The sequence below is a fragment of the Cervus elaphus genome, chromosome 14 (assembly GCF_910594005.1).
Source record: "Cervus elaphus chromosome 14, mCerEla1.1, whole genome shotgun sequence".
Lineage (NCBI taxonomy): Eukaryota > Metazoa > Chordata > Mammalia > Artiodactyla > Cervidae > Cervus > Cervus elaphus.
Window position 1 is genome coordinate 61322567 of NC_057828.1, and position 16608 is coordinate 61339174.

General features: G+C 36.1%; 1 protein-coding gene across 5 annotated transcripts in view; it reads left to right on the forward strand.

The window, feature by feature from the left end:
• Positions 1-16608, forward strand: part of RASAL2 (RAS protein activator like 2) — a 392722-nt gene that overhangs the window by 247864 nt on the left and 128250 nt on the right. Inside the window, exon 1 of one of the 5 annotated variants that reach the window (XM_043923126.1) lies at positions 3282-3427. The exons of the other annotated variants lie outside the window; for them this stretch is intronic. Within the exon in view, the coding sequence (XP_043779061.1) occupies positions 3415-3427 (13 nt within the window). The 5' untranslated portion in view covers positions 3282-3414. Of the gene's footprint in view, positions 1-3281; positions 3428-16608 lie in introns of those variants that run through there. 5 annotated transcript variants of the gene reach the window in all.

Consider the following 16608-nt stretch of genomic DNA (forward strand, 5'->3'; position numbering starts at 1 on the left):
GTGCTAGCTTCTGGCATCAGAAAAATGGATCTGCTATGGTGTGTGTCCTCAAGTTACTCTACACACACCTCAGTCTAAGTACTTTAAAAAGGTTTGGTAAATGAAATATATTCTTTCATTCATCCATCCATCCAAGCATCACGTATTACATACCTGTTAAGCCAGGCACTGTGTTAGGCTCTAGTGATAAGCTGAAAGCAAGAACAAGCCCCTTCATCTACCTCATATTCTGATGGTGAAATGAGACATTAAACATCATTACAAGTATAATGTTAGATAATGATGAAAGCTATAAAGAAAAAGAAACTAGTAGAGAGTAAAATAATAGTACAAAGGAGAATGTAATCATCTCTGCATAGGAAATGAGGTAAACCACCCTAAGAATATAATTTTAAATCTGAGTTTTGAAGAGTAGATAAGAGTATGACAGGCAGACCAGGCAAGGAAGAAACTTCTAGATAGAGAAGCAGCAACAAACAGTAAGGCTGGAAGACATAAAACAGGAGATTACAAATAGGAATGCATATTTGTAAAAAAGATGTAGTATAGGAATAATAAAATATGGTGTATAATAGCCTTTGAAGAGTGTTGAAATAACATCATATTTGGATATGCAAAAAATTGTTTCCTTGAGAGTACTTCTCAGATTTACTCAAGTATCAGAACTCCAGGTAGTATTAAAAGTGCTCTTTGCAGAACTCAATAAATTATTGTTCTAATTCACCTTCAGATATCTGAAAAATGCCGTTATTGATCTGAATTTGGAACTGTTCCAGGCATCTTTAAGGTTAATTAAGAGTAATAGATTCTAACATTTTAAAACATATTCAAGAAGAAAAATCTCACTTGTGAGAAAATCGAATACATGAACTTTCCCTGTCATTTTGGGAAAGATTGCTATTCTTTTTTTTTTAATCAGACTAATGACTTTAAAATTTTTTTTTAATTAATTAATTTAGTTTTAGCTGCACGGGGTCATTTTTGCTGTGCTCGGGCTCTCTCTAGCTGCCACCAGGGGGCCGCTCTCTAGCTGTGAGTACATAGGCCTCCCATTGCACTGGCTTCTCTTGTTGCAGAGTGCAGGCTCATTAGTTGCGGGGTGCGGTCCCAGGTGCCTTACGGCACATGGAATCTTCCCCCAACAGGGATCGAACCCGTGTCCCCCGCACTGGCAGCCAGATTCTTAATCACTGAACCATCAGAGAAACCCGCTGTTCTTTTTTATCATCAGAACCTGAGTGTTGTTCAGTAGCGTAGTTTGAGAACTGCTGCTACAGTTATTCATCAGATAGGCAGCCAACCTGAGTGGGAAGCCTCAGGGAATCACTGTCTCTTGTAGCAGGCAGCCCCTTCGGAAAGTCCCTTCCAGTGGCTCTGACTTCCTTTTATTGAGCTGAAATCTCTCTCCCTGATAATTTAGTCTCACCGTGTAGACTCTAACTCTTGGAGATAATGACGGAAATCGTGACCTATTTTTTAGAAATATTCTGAGGAATAATAAGTAAAAATAATCTCAGTGTACTTTGCACTGCTTTAAGGTTGATTATAAATGAGGCTGGGCTTCCCAGGTGCCTCAGTGGTAAAGAACCTGCCTGTCAATGCAGGAGACATGGGTTTGATCCCTGGGTCAGAAAGATCCCCTGGAGAAGGAAATTGCAACCCATTTCAGTATTCTTGCCTGGGAGAATCCCATGGACAGAGGAGCTATGAAGGCTACAGTCTATGGGATTGCAAAAGAGTCGGACATGACTTGGCAACTAAAACAATAACGAAACATATGAGACAGATAATGACGAAGGTTAAAGCTCACCTGGGTGTGAAGAGGGTAGGAGGTGTTGGTGTTTTGTTTTATAGAGGGCAAGGTGGGAGTCTATGGTCTCTTAAGTCTTCATAATCGGACTTTTAGTTTGTTCTTTCTGTATAACGTTTTGTTTATGTCTTTTCTCCCTCTATCATTCTTATTTGAGTAGCCATAGGGTTTACAGGAATAGTTCTTCTGAAGTAGAAATATGAAACCCAAAGTAAAAGAGGAAAATGCAGTGTTAGAGTATTATGATCCTTGAAGTAAAATGAAACCCGATAACTAAAATCAAATTATGATGGAATTAAAGGAGACTATGCATCATTGGAACTTAGAAAAAAGGGGAGAGGAAATAGGGTGCTGAAGATACATATACATTCATATTTATCACACATATATGTACATACATACAAATATATCTGTGAAAACATATTGATTGTATATGAGAGATATATTACATTTAATATATATATGTACAAACACGTAAATAGAGGTAAAATAAATGTATTTCCATCAGCTGTTTGTTAAATGGAAGAAAACGGATTGAAACTGTGCTCCTCTCATGTCTGTCCTGTTCCACTGTCTGAAGTGGCAGGTGGAATCTGCTCAGTAATTCAAAGAGTGAATTTTTTAATTGGTCAATCCTGACATGCTAACCTCAGCAACCAAGCAGCTGCATAGTGTGTTAGCTCATCATACCAATAATGAATATTACATCATTGACCTGCCTCCTTTTTTTGGAATGTAGAGAAAAACAAACCCTAGAAATATCTCAGATTTTCAAGCAAACCAAAACAATGACTGAGCATACTGATTCTATCTGTAGTTTCATCACACTTACTGACTAATCAGTTAGGAACCATTCTGTTTATAAAATTAATTTTTAATTATAGTTTATTTTTAAAATGAAGTTCTAGCTTAAGACCTGAATGAAAAGTTTCAGAGAAATTAAGTTTTTCTTTTTCTAAATTTAAAATATTACTGTTGTGATAAAGTGATGCACTGAGTGACTTTAAGATAGCAATGTATGTGTTAACAGACTTCTATACATACATCAGCTGTTAAGATGTTTCCCTGGGCTTTGTACTTTGAAAAGTTTGTATTTTAATTCAGCAGTAACACTCAAAATAAGAATCTCTGAAATTTGTTTTATATTTCTATTCCTAAAACAGGACAGATTTTGAAATAGATTGCTTTAAAAAAAAAAAAAAAAGAATCGCTTCTTAAAACTCACAGATGTACACATCCACCCATGGGACAGAAGAAGTGAATTAAATACCTCGCTTGGTAACTCACGTTGCTTCTCCTGAACTAGATTGCTTGCACCCAGTGCTGTGAAAGAGACACGCTGTGAGCAGGAAGGATAGCTATTGTTCAGTGCTCTCTAGCAAAAGAACTGGGGAGAGGGGGGGTTGGGGGGTGAGTTTGACTGGCGTTGGCTCTGGCTTTTCTGCATTCCAATCTGTCTGAGGCATTGAGCGGGAGCAAAAAAACAGAGAGAGAGAGAGAGCCGGAGCGTGAACAAGCACAGCTAGTGCGGTATAGAAAGTGTTTTGAGTTTCTGACTGGCATGCCGGAAAGATCATGTTAGCAACACCCAGAAACTTCACGGAATGCAGACCCCAGGTAAGAGTTCCTAGAATCCATCTGAGACAGAAGTTAAAAGTTTGTATATATTTAAAGGGTATCTGTGCTTTTTCAAAATTCACAAATGAAATGACTATTTACTTTTGTGCTTATCGGCTTAAAAAAAAAAAAAAAAGGGGTTGGTTTTCATTAACTGTGAGTTCACAGGAGTACTGTGTGGAGACTGTCAACATCCAGTACAAAATCTAGATCAAAAATAGCCTTCTGAGAAACTCAGATAAATTAAAGGTGTGGTGATCATAGCAAAGTACTAACACTGCAACATTTACGTGTTCTTTTAATCATTTGAAGTGGATGCTTATTCTAGTTTTTCCCTAGATTCTTTATGAAATACTAAGATACCTAGGAATGGATACAGCCCATTTCTCTCTGAGAGAGACAAAATACATCAATCATTAATAATAATGTAACAGTCTTGCCTGAATCTCAGTAGCATGTAGTAAAATCTGTTTCATTTGGCAAGTTCAACAGGTTGGATCCATAGCCAGCAGTAAGAGTTCAAATGAGAACTTTGCTTGCTTTTTTTTTTTTTCCCAAGGTAGACTTTTACTATCCTTTGCCAGTAGATGACGTCAGAAACTAACTAATTAGCTCATTGAAAGTTAAATCTGAAAGAGACTTGAGACATCATCTACTGCAGTCCACTCTTCCTTATCAATGAGAATATTGAGGTGTAAGGGATTTGGTGCTTGCTCAAGATCACAGCATTAGAACAGAATTGAAATGAAAATACAGATCTCCTGATTTGCAGTTTACTGGTTTTTTTTTCATGGTACCAGCTACATTTAGGCTTTATACTTTGTCCATACTGTGTCTGCTGGCTCAGGTACCATGAGTTATTGCCTAAAGACCAAATGCATCATAAATCTAGATTGAAATATTATGGGGAGGAGATGTTGGCAGATGGATGTCATCAACATTGATATACTCATTCAAAACCAAAAATATATATGCAAAGTATTGGTATTTATCAGAATAAAAAGCAGTTTTCAGTTAAGGAAAATGACTGCAGTTGGTATGTTGCTTTTATATAAATAATTACATAGCTGTAGCATATTCTAAATGCCTATATATGAAATTAAAATTCAAGTTGATTTTAATCTCTTTTAAAGACTTTGGGACTTAAGTCATTTTCCGTATAATTGAAGTTAGTAAAGCTTTTTTTTTTGGGTAGCATTATCCCATATTCAGTGCCTTTTCTATGTTTGTGTTTTTTTAATGTAAGATAACATTTTAAAATTATCCAACTGCTTGCACCAGTCGCTTCCTTATCCAAGACGCAGCTCAGTTTCTCTGCATTTGTAAGGGTCCTCTGTTACTTTACCTCATGAATTATGTGCTTGAGGGTAACTTAAGTGGAGGATCTTGAGAGTCACAACAGACAGTGAACATCTGTCTTCATACATTTTCATTTAGTCTCTGAAAAGGTTGCTGCCCTTTCCATTTTTCTGGAGACCATTGTGGAGTTGAGAGAGACCACACTATTCTAGGGAGCTAAATAGTAAAGATAGCCACTGTCAAAAGGATCTGTCATGGCTCTTTACAATCCCTGGGAACAAGTTAGCTTGATTTGGCTCCAAGCACAGTGAAGGGATGTAGTGTTTTTGTGTTAAAGCTTGACCTGCTATTCCAGTTTTTGACTAAGTCTGTGTAAATGGGGTTGTGATTTACAAGCCTGTGAGTGATGAGCAGTTAAGTTGTAAGGAACAGTTTCATTACTGCTCTCGGCTATCGGAAATCAAATTACAAAGTGACATTCTCCACCCAGTAGGAAACAAGAGACTGTTTGTCTTACTGCCGAATCTATTATTAAAACACACTGTTTATAAAAGGACTGATGGCTGTGAGAATGAGGACATAATGCTGTGTCCAACTTAACAGTGTTCACGTTGTGTTACACAGGGCTTGGAGTTTTCTCTCATCTTTTAGCCTGCCTAAGTATGTGAAAGGACTGCCATGATACATGCGTGTATATTATGTTATGTTTATATATGATAGATGAGTGGATGGTTGGATGGATAGCTAGATAGACATACAAAAATGGACTTTTGCCCTTAGTGTATTTCCCCATGTTAGAAACAATCAGGTCATTAATCATTTCCTGGTATTTTACTGACCTGAGTTGAAAAAAAACTATTAACCAATCTAATAATTATAAAATTTGCTACTGTGTATTGGAAAGAGAAAAATATTAGAAGGAAACACATGACTCCTTTTTCTCTCCTGAATACAGATGTCAGATTATGCAGGTTTATGTTTTAAAAGGCACTTGTGCTAATAAGGTGCTCATTTTATGACTAAAGTCACATTGTAAATGGGAAGGGAGTGGGTAGGATGAAATGAATGGCGTGAGGAAAGAAATTCTCTTATGTATGTGAAACAATTTTCTTTTGACCATTGGTTTTTTTGAAGGCAGGCCCGTTTTCACTGCTCATGATTTTTTTTCCTTGATACTAGTTTTTCTAAATTTTTTTCATGAAATATATATCCATATAGTTTATATATTAAATTTGCAAAAAAGGTAAAGAGCTCTGTAATAGAGCCATGACATTTTTCTGATAAAAGTTTGGGTATAGTTGATCAAAACTTTTGTCTCATTTCGCGGGTTTATTAATACTTCTTCCCCACTGCAATTTCTTTCTACTTTTGGGGTATAATGCTGGGTTCTGTATCCTCATTAAACTTGTAAGAATGAAATCTCTATAAACAGAAGTAAAGATGAAGGACAGTCCACGGGGCAGAAACTTGGGGCTGGATGTGTAAAACACTGAATTATCAAATTAATTCTTTGCTCATAAAGGTAACCTGATTAGTTATTCAAAACTCTGGAAATCCGTTTAGGTGGACACACGGTTGGGTCTCCCCTTCTGCTCCGGCCTTGACCTTCAGCAGCTTCTAGAGGGAGTTACACTGGGTTTGTTCCTTCTGCTCTTTGACGCTCTCTAGTGGTTGTTTGTGGTGGTTCTTGTTTTCAGTTCCCTGTGTGTCAGTGTTCGTGAAGAAGCCGGTGGCTGTGTGGTGAAATAAGGCTCACAAGATTCTTGCACTTAGTTGCATGAACTTTCTAAATTATCTAATTCTGTAGCGCGGAGAGAGGATAACTGATTGTGTCCTGTCGTTTCCTAGTAAACAGTGAGTCAAGAAAATGAGTCATGACTCAGCAGCGTGAATCCGCATACAGCTGCCTTTTGTTTTTATTTTTTGCTTTCTGTGTATGTGCGTGTGCGCGCCCTAATCGGAATTCAGTCTATCAAAGCTCCACATGTAATTATGGGTATGATGTCAGCTTGTGTTTGGAAGCCTAAAGCGTTGCCACTGAGAATATGTTCTTTGTGCATACTTGACAAGTAGGAGAGACTTACTGAATCATCATTAAAATTCAGATGAAGGTCTTTATCTTCTCTGGTACCTCGCTCGCCCCTACTCAGACCTTACCATTCTGCTGAATGAAGAGTTCTCTGAACTTAAATACATGAAGAGGGAGCCAGTGAGGAGTTCTTATCAAGAATGAGACTATAAAATCCCACATTTCTGTCATTCTCAGGTTTGAGGTATTTTATAAATAAGTGAATTGCTGAAATAACAAGTTGTAAAGTTAGTGTAGGTTAATACAGTTCTCTTCTTTGAAGAAGAAAAATGACCTGGTTCTGCATGCTCTCTTTTGTTAGACTTTCAAAAGTAAGCAAGCAGGTTTAGGTGCCAGGATCAAGCCAGTGTCATTCAGGATCAGGTGACATCTAGCATAGTCAACCTGTTGGACAGGTTGCTTGCTCTGATGTATTGCATTTGATTCCACAAACTACAGAGTGCCTTTGAAAACCTTAGCAGCGTGCTACTGTTGAATAGTTAACTATTCATAAATACTACCTTTAGTTAATATGAAGACTAAAAAAAAAAAAAATGGATATTCTCTTTTTAATACTCTGGTTTGTAACTTTCTAGCTAGATTATATTTGTGTGTAGTTGACTTGATTTCTGGTCTCTCTAGTGAGATAGGAGAAGATAAGATGTTTGGGTCCCTACTACAAGAATTCCCTTTTCTAGGAACACCTAGACTATAAAGTGAGTGAAAGTCGCTTAGTCGTGTCTGACTGTTTGCGACCCCATGGACTATACAATTCATGGAATTCTCTAGGCCAGAATACTGGAGTGGGTAGCCTTCTCCTTCTCCAAGACCATAAAGTGTCAGGTAAATAAATAAAATAATTTATTTCATTTTTTTTAAAAAAGGAGTGAGGTGTCAAAGGGAGTGCAGAAAGAACCACTTGAAAGAATTGGGTTTGCTCAGTCAAAGGACGGGACAAGACATGATATGTCTATGAACAGGGAAGGATAATCATCTTTTGTATACCAAGAGCTCATTATGATGAGCTCATTTCTAAGACTTTATTTAGTATGGTTATATTTCTTAGCATTTTCTCAAAATATGGGAGACGAATCACTCAAAGAAAGAGTAGTAGATTATTGAATTATTGTCTGCATATGGTAAAGGAATTGTATCACAGTAATACAGTGGACATGAGTTGGGGTAAACTCTGGGAGTTGGTGATGGACAGAGAGGCCTGGCGTGCTGCAGTTCATGGGGTCGCAAAGAGTCGGACACGACAGCAACTGAACTGAACTGAATACAGTTAGCTTACATACGTCTTGAGATTTTTCTTGAAGCGTTTTTGCCTCCACTTGAAACTCAGTGAAACATCACAGTAGTTTCCTAAAACAATATCACTCTATTTTATGAGTACTATTATTTTACTTGCAAATATCTGCCCCATGACAGTTGCTAAAATTGTGAAATATATTTTTAGTAATTTTGGTTTTCTTCATTTCCTTTTCTTATAAATACAGTATAAGCACTTAGTATTTGATGATCAGCTTTTTAAGATAAATTTTCCAAAGAATTAGCTTTTTTCCCCCATTTGGAGCCAGTGTTAACCATTTTTATTAACAAAACCAAAAACATGGTGTAAGGAAGAATGCCTTGGAGTTACTGCTGTCATTACAAAGAATGAAAACAAGTCTCTCTTGGAAACATTTTTATTAACAAAACCAAAATGTACTATTCAAAGCAAATTTTCTGAAATGTAAAAGGCAGAAGTCTTTTTAAAAAGTTTAGAAGTTGCTTGTTTTATTTGTTTTGTTTGTAAATGGAAGAGTATTTAAAACCAGAAGGCAGGCTTTTCTCTGGTCCTTTTTAAAAAGAAAATCTAACAATTTATTTACCAGTTTTTCTCAGAAGTGTGTTTTCTGAGAAACTGTAAAATGTGAACAAACTGCAAAATGTATTTGACAATGAAATTTTAATTAGCTAGAAATAGTGAACTTCAAGGATGTGACTATTTTATTGCTGTAAAGTACTGTGATTTATGACAGCTTCCCAGTAGGTTTCTTCCAGTGTCAGAAACTATAGGACCATTTTCATTTTGCTTAGTTCTTGAATTAAATATTTAAAGATAGACTTTTTCTTTCTCTTTCCCCGTGTCAAACACATGTTACAGGAGAATAGAAACTAGTTTTTTTTTTTAAAGGCTCTTCAGGTTTAATCCAGATGTTGCTTATGTTATATTTTTCTCTGACAGTCTAAAAAGAGATTATTTTTAAATTTTAATATCCAAACATAATACATAACGAACTCCTCCTGCACACCTGTGAAAAAAAGGCAAAACTTCAGAGCCCATTTTAAAAAAGAGCTCATCCAAATGGCTATTCAATATATGAAAAGTTTCATTATTCATCAGAAAAATGCAAATTTAAACCAATATTACATCAGGATATCTAAAATGGAAAAAAAAGAAAACGTTGACAAGGATCTAGAACAAAAGGAGTTGTTCTAGATTCTAAAACAAGAACCTAAAGAATTGTTTTGGATTCTAGACAAGAACCTAAAACAAGAGGAAGAACACACTGCTGATGAGAGTATAGATTTTTACAACTACTTCGAAGAAAAACTAAGATCATGGCATCTGGTCCCGTCACTTCATGGCAAATAGATGGGGAAGCAATGGAAACAGTAACAGACTTTATTTTGGGGAGCTCCAGAATCATTGCAGATGGTGACTGTAGCCATGAAATGAAAAAACCCTTGCTCCTTGTAAGAAAAGCTATGGCCAGCCTAGACAGCATATTAAAAAGCAGAAACATTACTTTGCTGACAAAGGTCCATCTAGTCAAAGCTGTGGTTCTTCCAGTAGTCATGTATGGATATGAGAGTTGAACTATAAAGAAAGTTGAGTGCCAAAAAATTGATGCTTTTGAACTGTGGTGCTGGAGAAGACTCTTGAGAGTCCCTTGGACTGCAACGAGACCCAACCAGTCCATCCTAAAGGCAATCAGTCCTGAATATTCACTGGAAGGACTGATCCTGAAGCTGAAGCTCTGAAACTTTGGCCATCTGATGCGAAGAACTGACTCATTTAAAAAGACCCTGGTGCTGGGAAAGATTGAAGGCGGGAGGAGAAGGAGATGACAGAGGATGAGATGGTTAGATGGCATCACCAATTCAATGGACATGAATTTGAGTAAACTCCAGGAGTTGGTGATGGACAGGGAAGCCTGGCATGCTGCAGTCCATGGAGGTCACAAAGAGTCGGACAAAACAGAGCTAAACCTGAACTGTCTATGTGTGCAGTCAGGAAATTTACATTTGGTGTCATTTAAAGGGTTAGATGGGGAAAGTCTCACACAGACTGGGTTTGTAAGTGAATCTTCAAAAGAAAATTGCAAGATGTGAATAACAGAACTACCAGACTTTCCATAAGCTTTCAAAGTACCATTCGTAAGCACTCAAAGACGTATGAAACACTAACTTTCATGTCCTAAATATTTTATAGTAGTAACAATTTATATATATATTACTATAGTATATCAAAAGATACAAATGTATTCATACCAAGCACATTAATTTTTACATATAGTTATTAATTAGTTCATGATACAAATTTAATGAGTTTTCTGTGCTTTGGCTTTAATATCATTTTGCTTTAAGAACATTTCTATGCTTTAGAGGATATGTGATTACTTGTTTTATTGGAAGAAAAATAAACATTTTAAAACAGCTTTTTCATCACTGTGAAATGTGGAGGTATCCAACAAAGTAAATAGAAGATAATAAATGTTAAAGTCCTTCTTTTTCTTTGCAAGAATACAAACATGATATATTCTTGACCATGCCTTTCTTCTCTTCTCAGGTAAATCACCCCCCTCTTTCCAATCCTGCCAGTTCTGAATCATTAAAATGCATGTGTTTAGCTCTATTTCTGTATTCATTTACAACAGTCTTCTCCACTTGTTGTTCAGTTGCTAAGTCATATCCAACTCTTTGCAACCCCATGGACTGTAGCATACTGGGCTCCTTTGTCCTCCACCATCTCCCAGAGTTTGTTCAAATTCATGCCCATTCATATTTCATCAGCTTTACTCAATCTTAATATTTACATGTCAGCATACTATGTTAGTTATCTATTGCTGTTATAAACAACCATACACTAAAAACTTAAAGCAACACCTATTAATACTTACCATTTCAGTTTATGCAGAACCAGAGTATGGGCAGGGTGTAGTTGGTTGTCTGCTCGGGGTATCACAAAGTCAGAAACCAAAATATCAGCAGAGTGCTTCCTCACCCGGAGCTCAGAGTCCTCTTGTAGTTGTAGCACTGAGATCCTTTTTTTTTGCTGGTTATTGGGAGGGAATCATTCTCAGCTCCTAGAGATCACCTTTGGGTCTCATTCCTGTGGCACTCCAAGAACATGGCAACTTACTTCTTCAGAGTCAATGAGAGAATCTTACTCTATTCTGCTATGATGGAGTCCAGTATAAAATGCAACATAATCACAAGAGTGACTGTACCATCATCTTTGCCATATAATACAGCTGAGTCAAGGGAGTGGTTATCCCATCTTATTAACAGATCTTGGGTCCTACCTACACCCAAGGGTAGAGAATTATACAAAAATGTGGGTGCCATATATATCCACATCATAAACACCAAGCCTTTGTTCATGATTCTTAATTGTGCTTCTTTTTTCCCCTCTCAAATTGAATATAGACCATTCCATTGAAGTTAATGATACTCTCATTCTGGCAGGTTAACAATCTTATCTTTCTTTCAGTTAATATTAGTTTTATGAGGCCTGTGCTTTTCTGTGACAGCAACATTTTCATTCTCAATCTGCCACCTATTTTTTAATAAAATAAAAACACAATATAATTGTGCAAATATTGCCAAACAGATTCTGATGCCAAATTAACTGTAGATGAGCATGTGACCCTGCCTCATATTTATCATCAACCTATGAATGACAGTCCTGAATTTTTTTAAATTACTGAATTAAAAAGTTACAGACCTATGCATTCTCAAGTTATTTTACTGTTGAAGAATGCTATAAACTCTCCAGAAATCCCTAGGCATCTGAAGATGTTGTTTTAATATTTTTAAAAATTTATTCTATTTTAATATTTCAAAGAAAAATAATATATTGAAGATGTCTTTTCATTTCATTATATTTATACCTGTAGATCCTTAAAGGCTGCATATTATTCTATTGTAGATTTACCTGTTCCTCTCCTTAACAACACTTAGTGTTTTTAGTTTTTGCCACTACCAGCTTTTTGTTAAACATCTTCGTACATACATATCTGTGTTCAATTGCTTGTGTTGATATATCTGTAGGACTGGTTCCTAGAAATAGAAACAAAGGTAGTTTACATTTCACACTTGATAGATACTGCTAAATAGCCTGATAGATACTGTTAAATTTGTTCAGGATGTCTTTTTTTTTATTTGAATTTTTTAATTTTTATGTTTCCTTAATCTCTCTTTTCTGTTGTAATTTTCTGGCTTTTGTGTGATGCTTACAAAGGCCTTTCTCAATAAGATTAGGTCTTTATCTGGAATTTATTTTTGGATTTTTGAAATGAGATTTTTTTTTCAGTTGTAGAGTCAGTTGTCTCAACACCTTTTGTTGACTAGCCTACTCTTCCCATACTGATTTGAAAAGTGCTCTTTTTCATCAGCTAAATGTCTGTGTTTTTTCTGGATTCCTTTTCTGTCCCACAGATCTGTTGTTCTATTCCTATGTCAATATCAAAGTGTTTTAATGATTATAGATTTCAATATATTTCTCCTACTGATGTAGCAAACTCTAATTAGTTTAGTTCTTCCTTTTCAAATGTATTTGGCTTTTCACTCATGCATTTACTTTTCCAAATGAACTATAGAAGCAAATCATCCCCCACTGCCAGACAAAAACAAACAAAAAAAATGTGTGTTGACATTTCATCTGGGATTATGATGAGTATATATGTTATTTGGTGGAGAATTAACTTTCATACCCATTTCTAAGTTTTAGTTGTTTTAAACTGTATATAAAAGGCAAGTTTTATATATTCTTTTGGGACTTTTTTTTTTCACTTAAATATTATATAATTAATATCTTTCCATGTTGTTGTTGTGTTCTTTATAGTTTTGACTACTGTATGACTTATACATTATTGAATATACCAAACGAATTTAGAGTTTAGATTGGGTTTGGTACTAGGGTTCCATCTTTTCATTGAAGTGTATTTGGTTTGTTAACTAAATTCTGCTGTCAGTATCAGTGCTACTATGAACATTCTTGAATGTATCTTATTCATTTGTAGCAGTTTCTTTTTGCTGTATTCCTAGGAGTGGAATTTTTGGGTCTTAGGGTGACTAATAATGCCAAACTATTTTCCACCAACAAGTGTGTACGAGAGATTCACATTATCCCTAATACTTGATATTGTCAGAATTTTAAATTTTAGTCTTGTAATGAAGATTAAATGTTTGGTTTGCAAAACCTGATTGCCAGTGATACTGAATAGTTTTTGTAGGTCTATATGTTAATGCTTTGGTGAAATTATTTTTCTCTCTTGCTCATTTTTCTATTGAGTTGTTAGGATTTTTCTATTAATATGAAGAAGTTCTCCACTGATCTCCCATAGCCTATTGGGCACCTACCAACCTGGGAAGTTCATCTTTCAGTGTCCTATCTTTTTGGGGTTCTCAAGGCAAGAATATTGAAGTGGTTGCTATTCCCTTCTCCAGTGGACCACATTTTGTCAGAACTCTCCACCATGACCTGTCTATCTTGGGTGGCCCTACACGTCATGGCTCATAGTTTCCTTGAGTTAGACAAGGCTGTGGTTCATGTGATCAGTTTGGTTAGTTTTCTGTGATTGTGGTTTTCATTCTGTCTGCCCTCTGATAAGGATAAGGATAAAAGGCTTATTGGAAGCTTCCTGATAGAAGAGAGACTGGCTGAGGGGGAAACTGGGTGTTGTTCTGATGGGCAGGCCCATTCTCAGTAAATCTTGAATCCAATTTTCTGTTGATGGGCGGGGCTGTGTTCCCTCCTTGTTGTTTGACCTGAGGCCAAACTATGGTGGAGGTAATGAGGATAATGGCAACCTCCTTCAAAAGTTCCCATGCACTGCAGCGCTCAGTGCCCCCGACCATGCAGCAGGCCACTGTCGACCCACACCTCCACTGGAGACTCCTGGACACTCACAGGCAAGTCTGGGTCAGTCTCTTGTGGAGTCACTGCTCCTTTCTCCTGCGTCCTGGTGTGCACAAGGTTCTGCTTATGCCCTCGAAGAGTCTGTTTCCCCAGTCCGTCAAGGCTGTATATTGTCACCCTGCTTGTTTAACTTATATGCAGCATACATCATGCAAAATGCCAGACTGGATGAAGCACAAGCTGGAATCAAGATTGCCGGGAGAAATATCAATAACCTCAGATATGCAGATGACACCACCCTTATGGCAGAAAGTGAAGAAGAACTAAAGAGCCTCTTGATGAAAGTGAAAGAGGAGAGTGAAAAGGTTGGCTTAAAGCTCAACATTCAGAAAACTAAGATCATGGCATCTGGTCCCATCAATCATGGCAAATAGATGGGAAAACAATGGAAACGGTGAGAGACTTTATTTTTTGGGGCTCCAAAATCACTGCAGATGGTGACTGCAGCTGTGAAAAGAACCTAGCTTCTTGATAGAAAAGCTATGACCAGCCTAGACAGCATATTAAAAAGCAGAGACATTACTTTACCAACAAAGATCCATCTGGTCAAAGCTATGGTTCTTCCAGTGGTCATGTACGGATGTAAGAGTTGGATTATAAAGAAAACTGAGCACGGAAGAATTGATGCTTTTGAACTGTGGTGTTGGAGAAGACTCTTGAGAGTCCCTTGAACTGCAAGGACATCAGACCAGTCAGTATTAAAGGCAATCAGTCCTGAATATTCATTGGAAGGACTAATGCTAAAGCTGAAGCTCCAGTACTTTGGCTACCTGATGTGGAGAACTGACTCTTTGGAAAAGACCCTGATGCTGGAAAAGATCTTCAATCAGCGGAAGGAGAAGGGGATGACAGAGGATGAGATGGTTGGATGGCATCACTGACTCAATGGACATGAGTTTGAGTAAACTACGGGAGTTGGTGATGGACAGGGAAGCCTGGCATACTGCAGTCCATGGGGTCGCAAAGAGTCAGACACAACTGAGCGACTGAACTGAACTGATTAAGAAGTTCTTTTTATGTTCTTGATAGTAACCCTTAACAGTTGTGTGTATTGTGAATATATTCTCAAGTTGTAACGTGTCCTTTCACTTTCTTTTTTTAAGGTCATTGAATGGATAAAAGTTCATAATCTTGTGTAGACAAACTTACCAATGTTTTAAAGTTAATATTTTGTGTTTACAAAATTATTTCCTACCCCAGGGCCTCAAGATAATTTTTATTAAGAGTTTTAAATTTTTGTTCTTGACTTTTAAGCTCTTACTCAAAGAGGAGTTGGTTTTTATGTTATATATTTATGCTTTTTTCATATTCATAACTTTTACTTGCCATATTTATTGAATAGTCTTTCTTTTCCCTTGTAGATCTAACAGCACTCCTATCTATCATATGTAAAGTTTCATATTTTTTCTGCAAATGTCTTAAAATTTTTTATTAATCTTATCCCTAGATTATAGGTTGTTTTTTTTTAATGGAATCTTCTCTCCCTTTATTTTTCTAATTGGCAATTGCTGATATATAAAGAATTACATATTTTTATTTTCAGCATATATATATATCAAATATTGTATATTTATCTTTATCCTGATCATATTACTGAATCCTTATTTTTTTTTCAATTTCAATTAATTGTCTTGTCCCCTGTTGGCATCCTCACTAAAGAATACATCTTATCTTCTGCATATACTTAATCACTCGTTTCTTTCTTTCTGATATACCCCTTATTGCTTGTCTTAACCACATTGTCTAGAACCTCTTACCAATGACAGACTCTGGTGAGCCTACATCCTGTTAAAAAAAGTGCTGATTATAGATATCTTTGCGTTAATCCTAACCTTAAAAGCATGTTTTTAATGTTTTATGTTTGTGTATAACAGAACCACTGATTTCTATATATCTTTTTTTAAATTAAAGTTTTAGTCTATTCCAAATATTCTAAGATTACTTTCAGAAAGGGGTATTGGATATTATCAGTTGCCTCTCAGCATCTTTTGATTATTTGGTTATTATCTTTTATCTATCATAATAACATATTAAAGTATTTATTTCTCCCAGGTCACAGATGTAAAGCCAGGAGGACTAAATCCAGTAGGTCATTGGTAATATAAATATTGTCCTTTCTAGCACTCTCAAAACCCCTTAGAATATTTAAGTATTTGTTACTCAGCATACTGACCTCGTGCTTATCCTTTTAGTCTGCTTATCTAATTTTATTTAATAAAACATCACTAATGAATTTCCCAAGAGATTTAAAGTTTTGTTATTTTTAAATTATCTACAGAAAAACCTGAGAATCTCTCTTCACAGTGACTAATAAATATATCACTGCTGTAACATGAGGATACATTTGAGGAAAAAAAAGACAGTGACTTATTACCATAGATTCCACACCATAGCCAAGTGATGTTATCTTTCTCTGAAGTATGAATGATTCTGTTATAAATGGCTATAGGACTTGGACAAACCTTTGATTGTATTACTGTTGTTGAATTAAGTTCTTTCTATAGCAGCTTCTGCTGCCACAAACCTCATGATCTTTTCAGCATAAGAGACTTTAATAAAACAGAGAAAACCAGAAGAGAGAGATTTGTGTTTGTAACTTTGTAATGTTTTTCTTAAAGATAG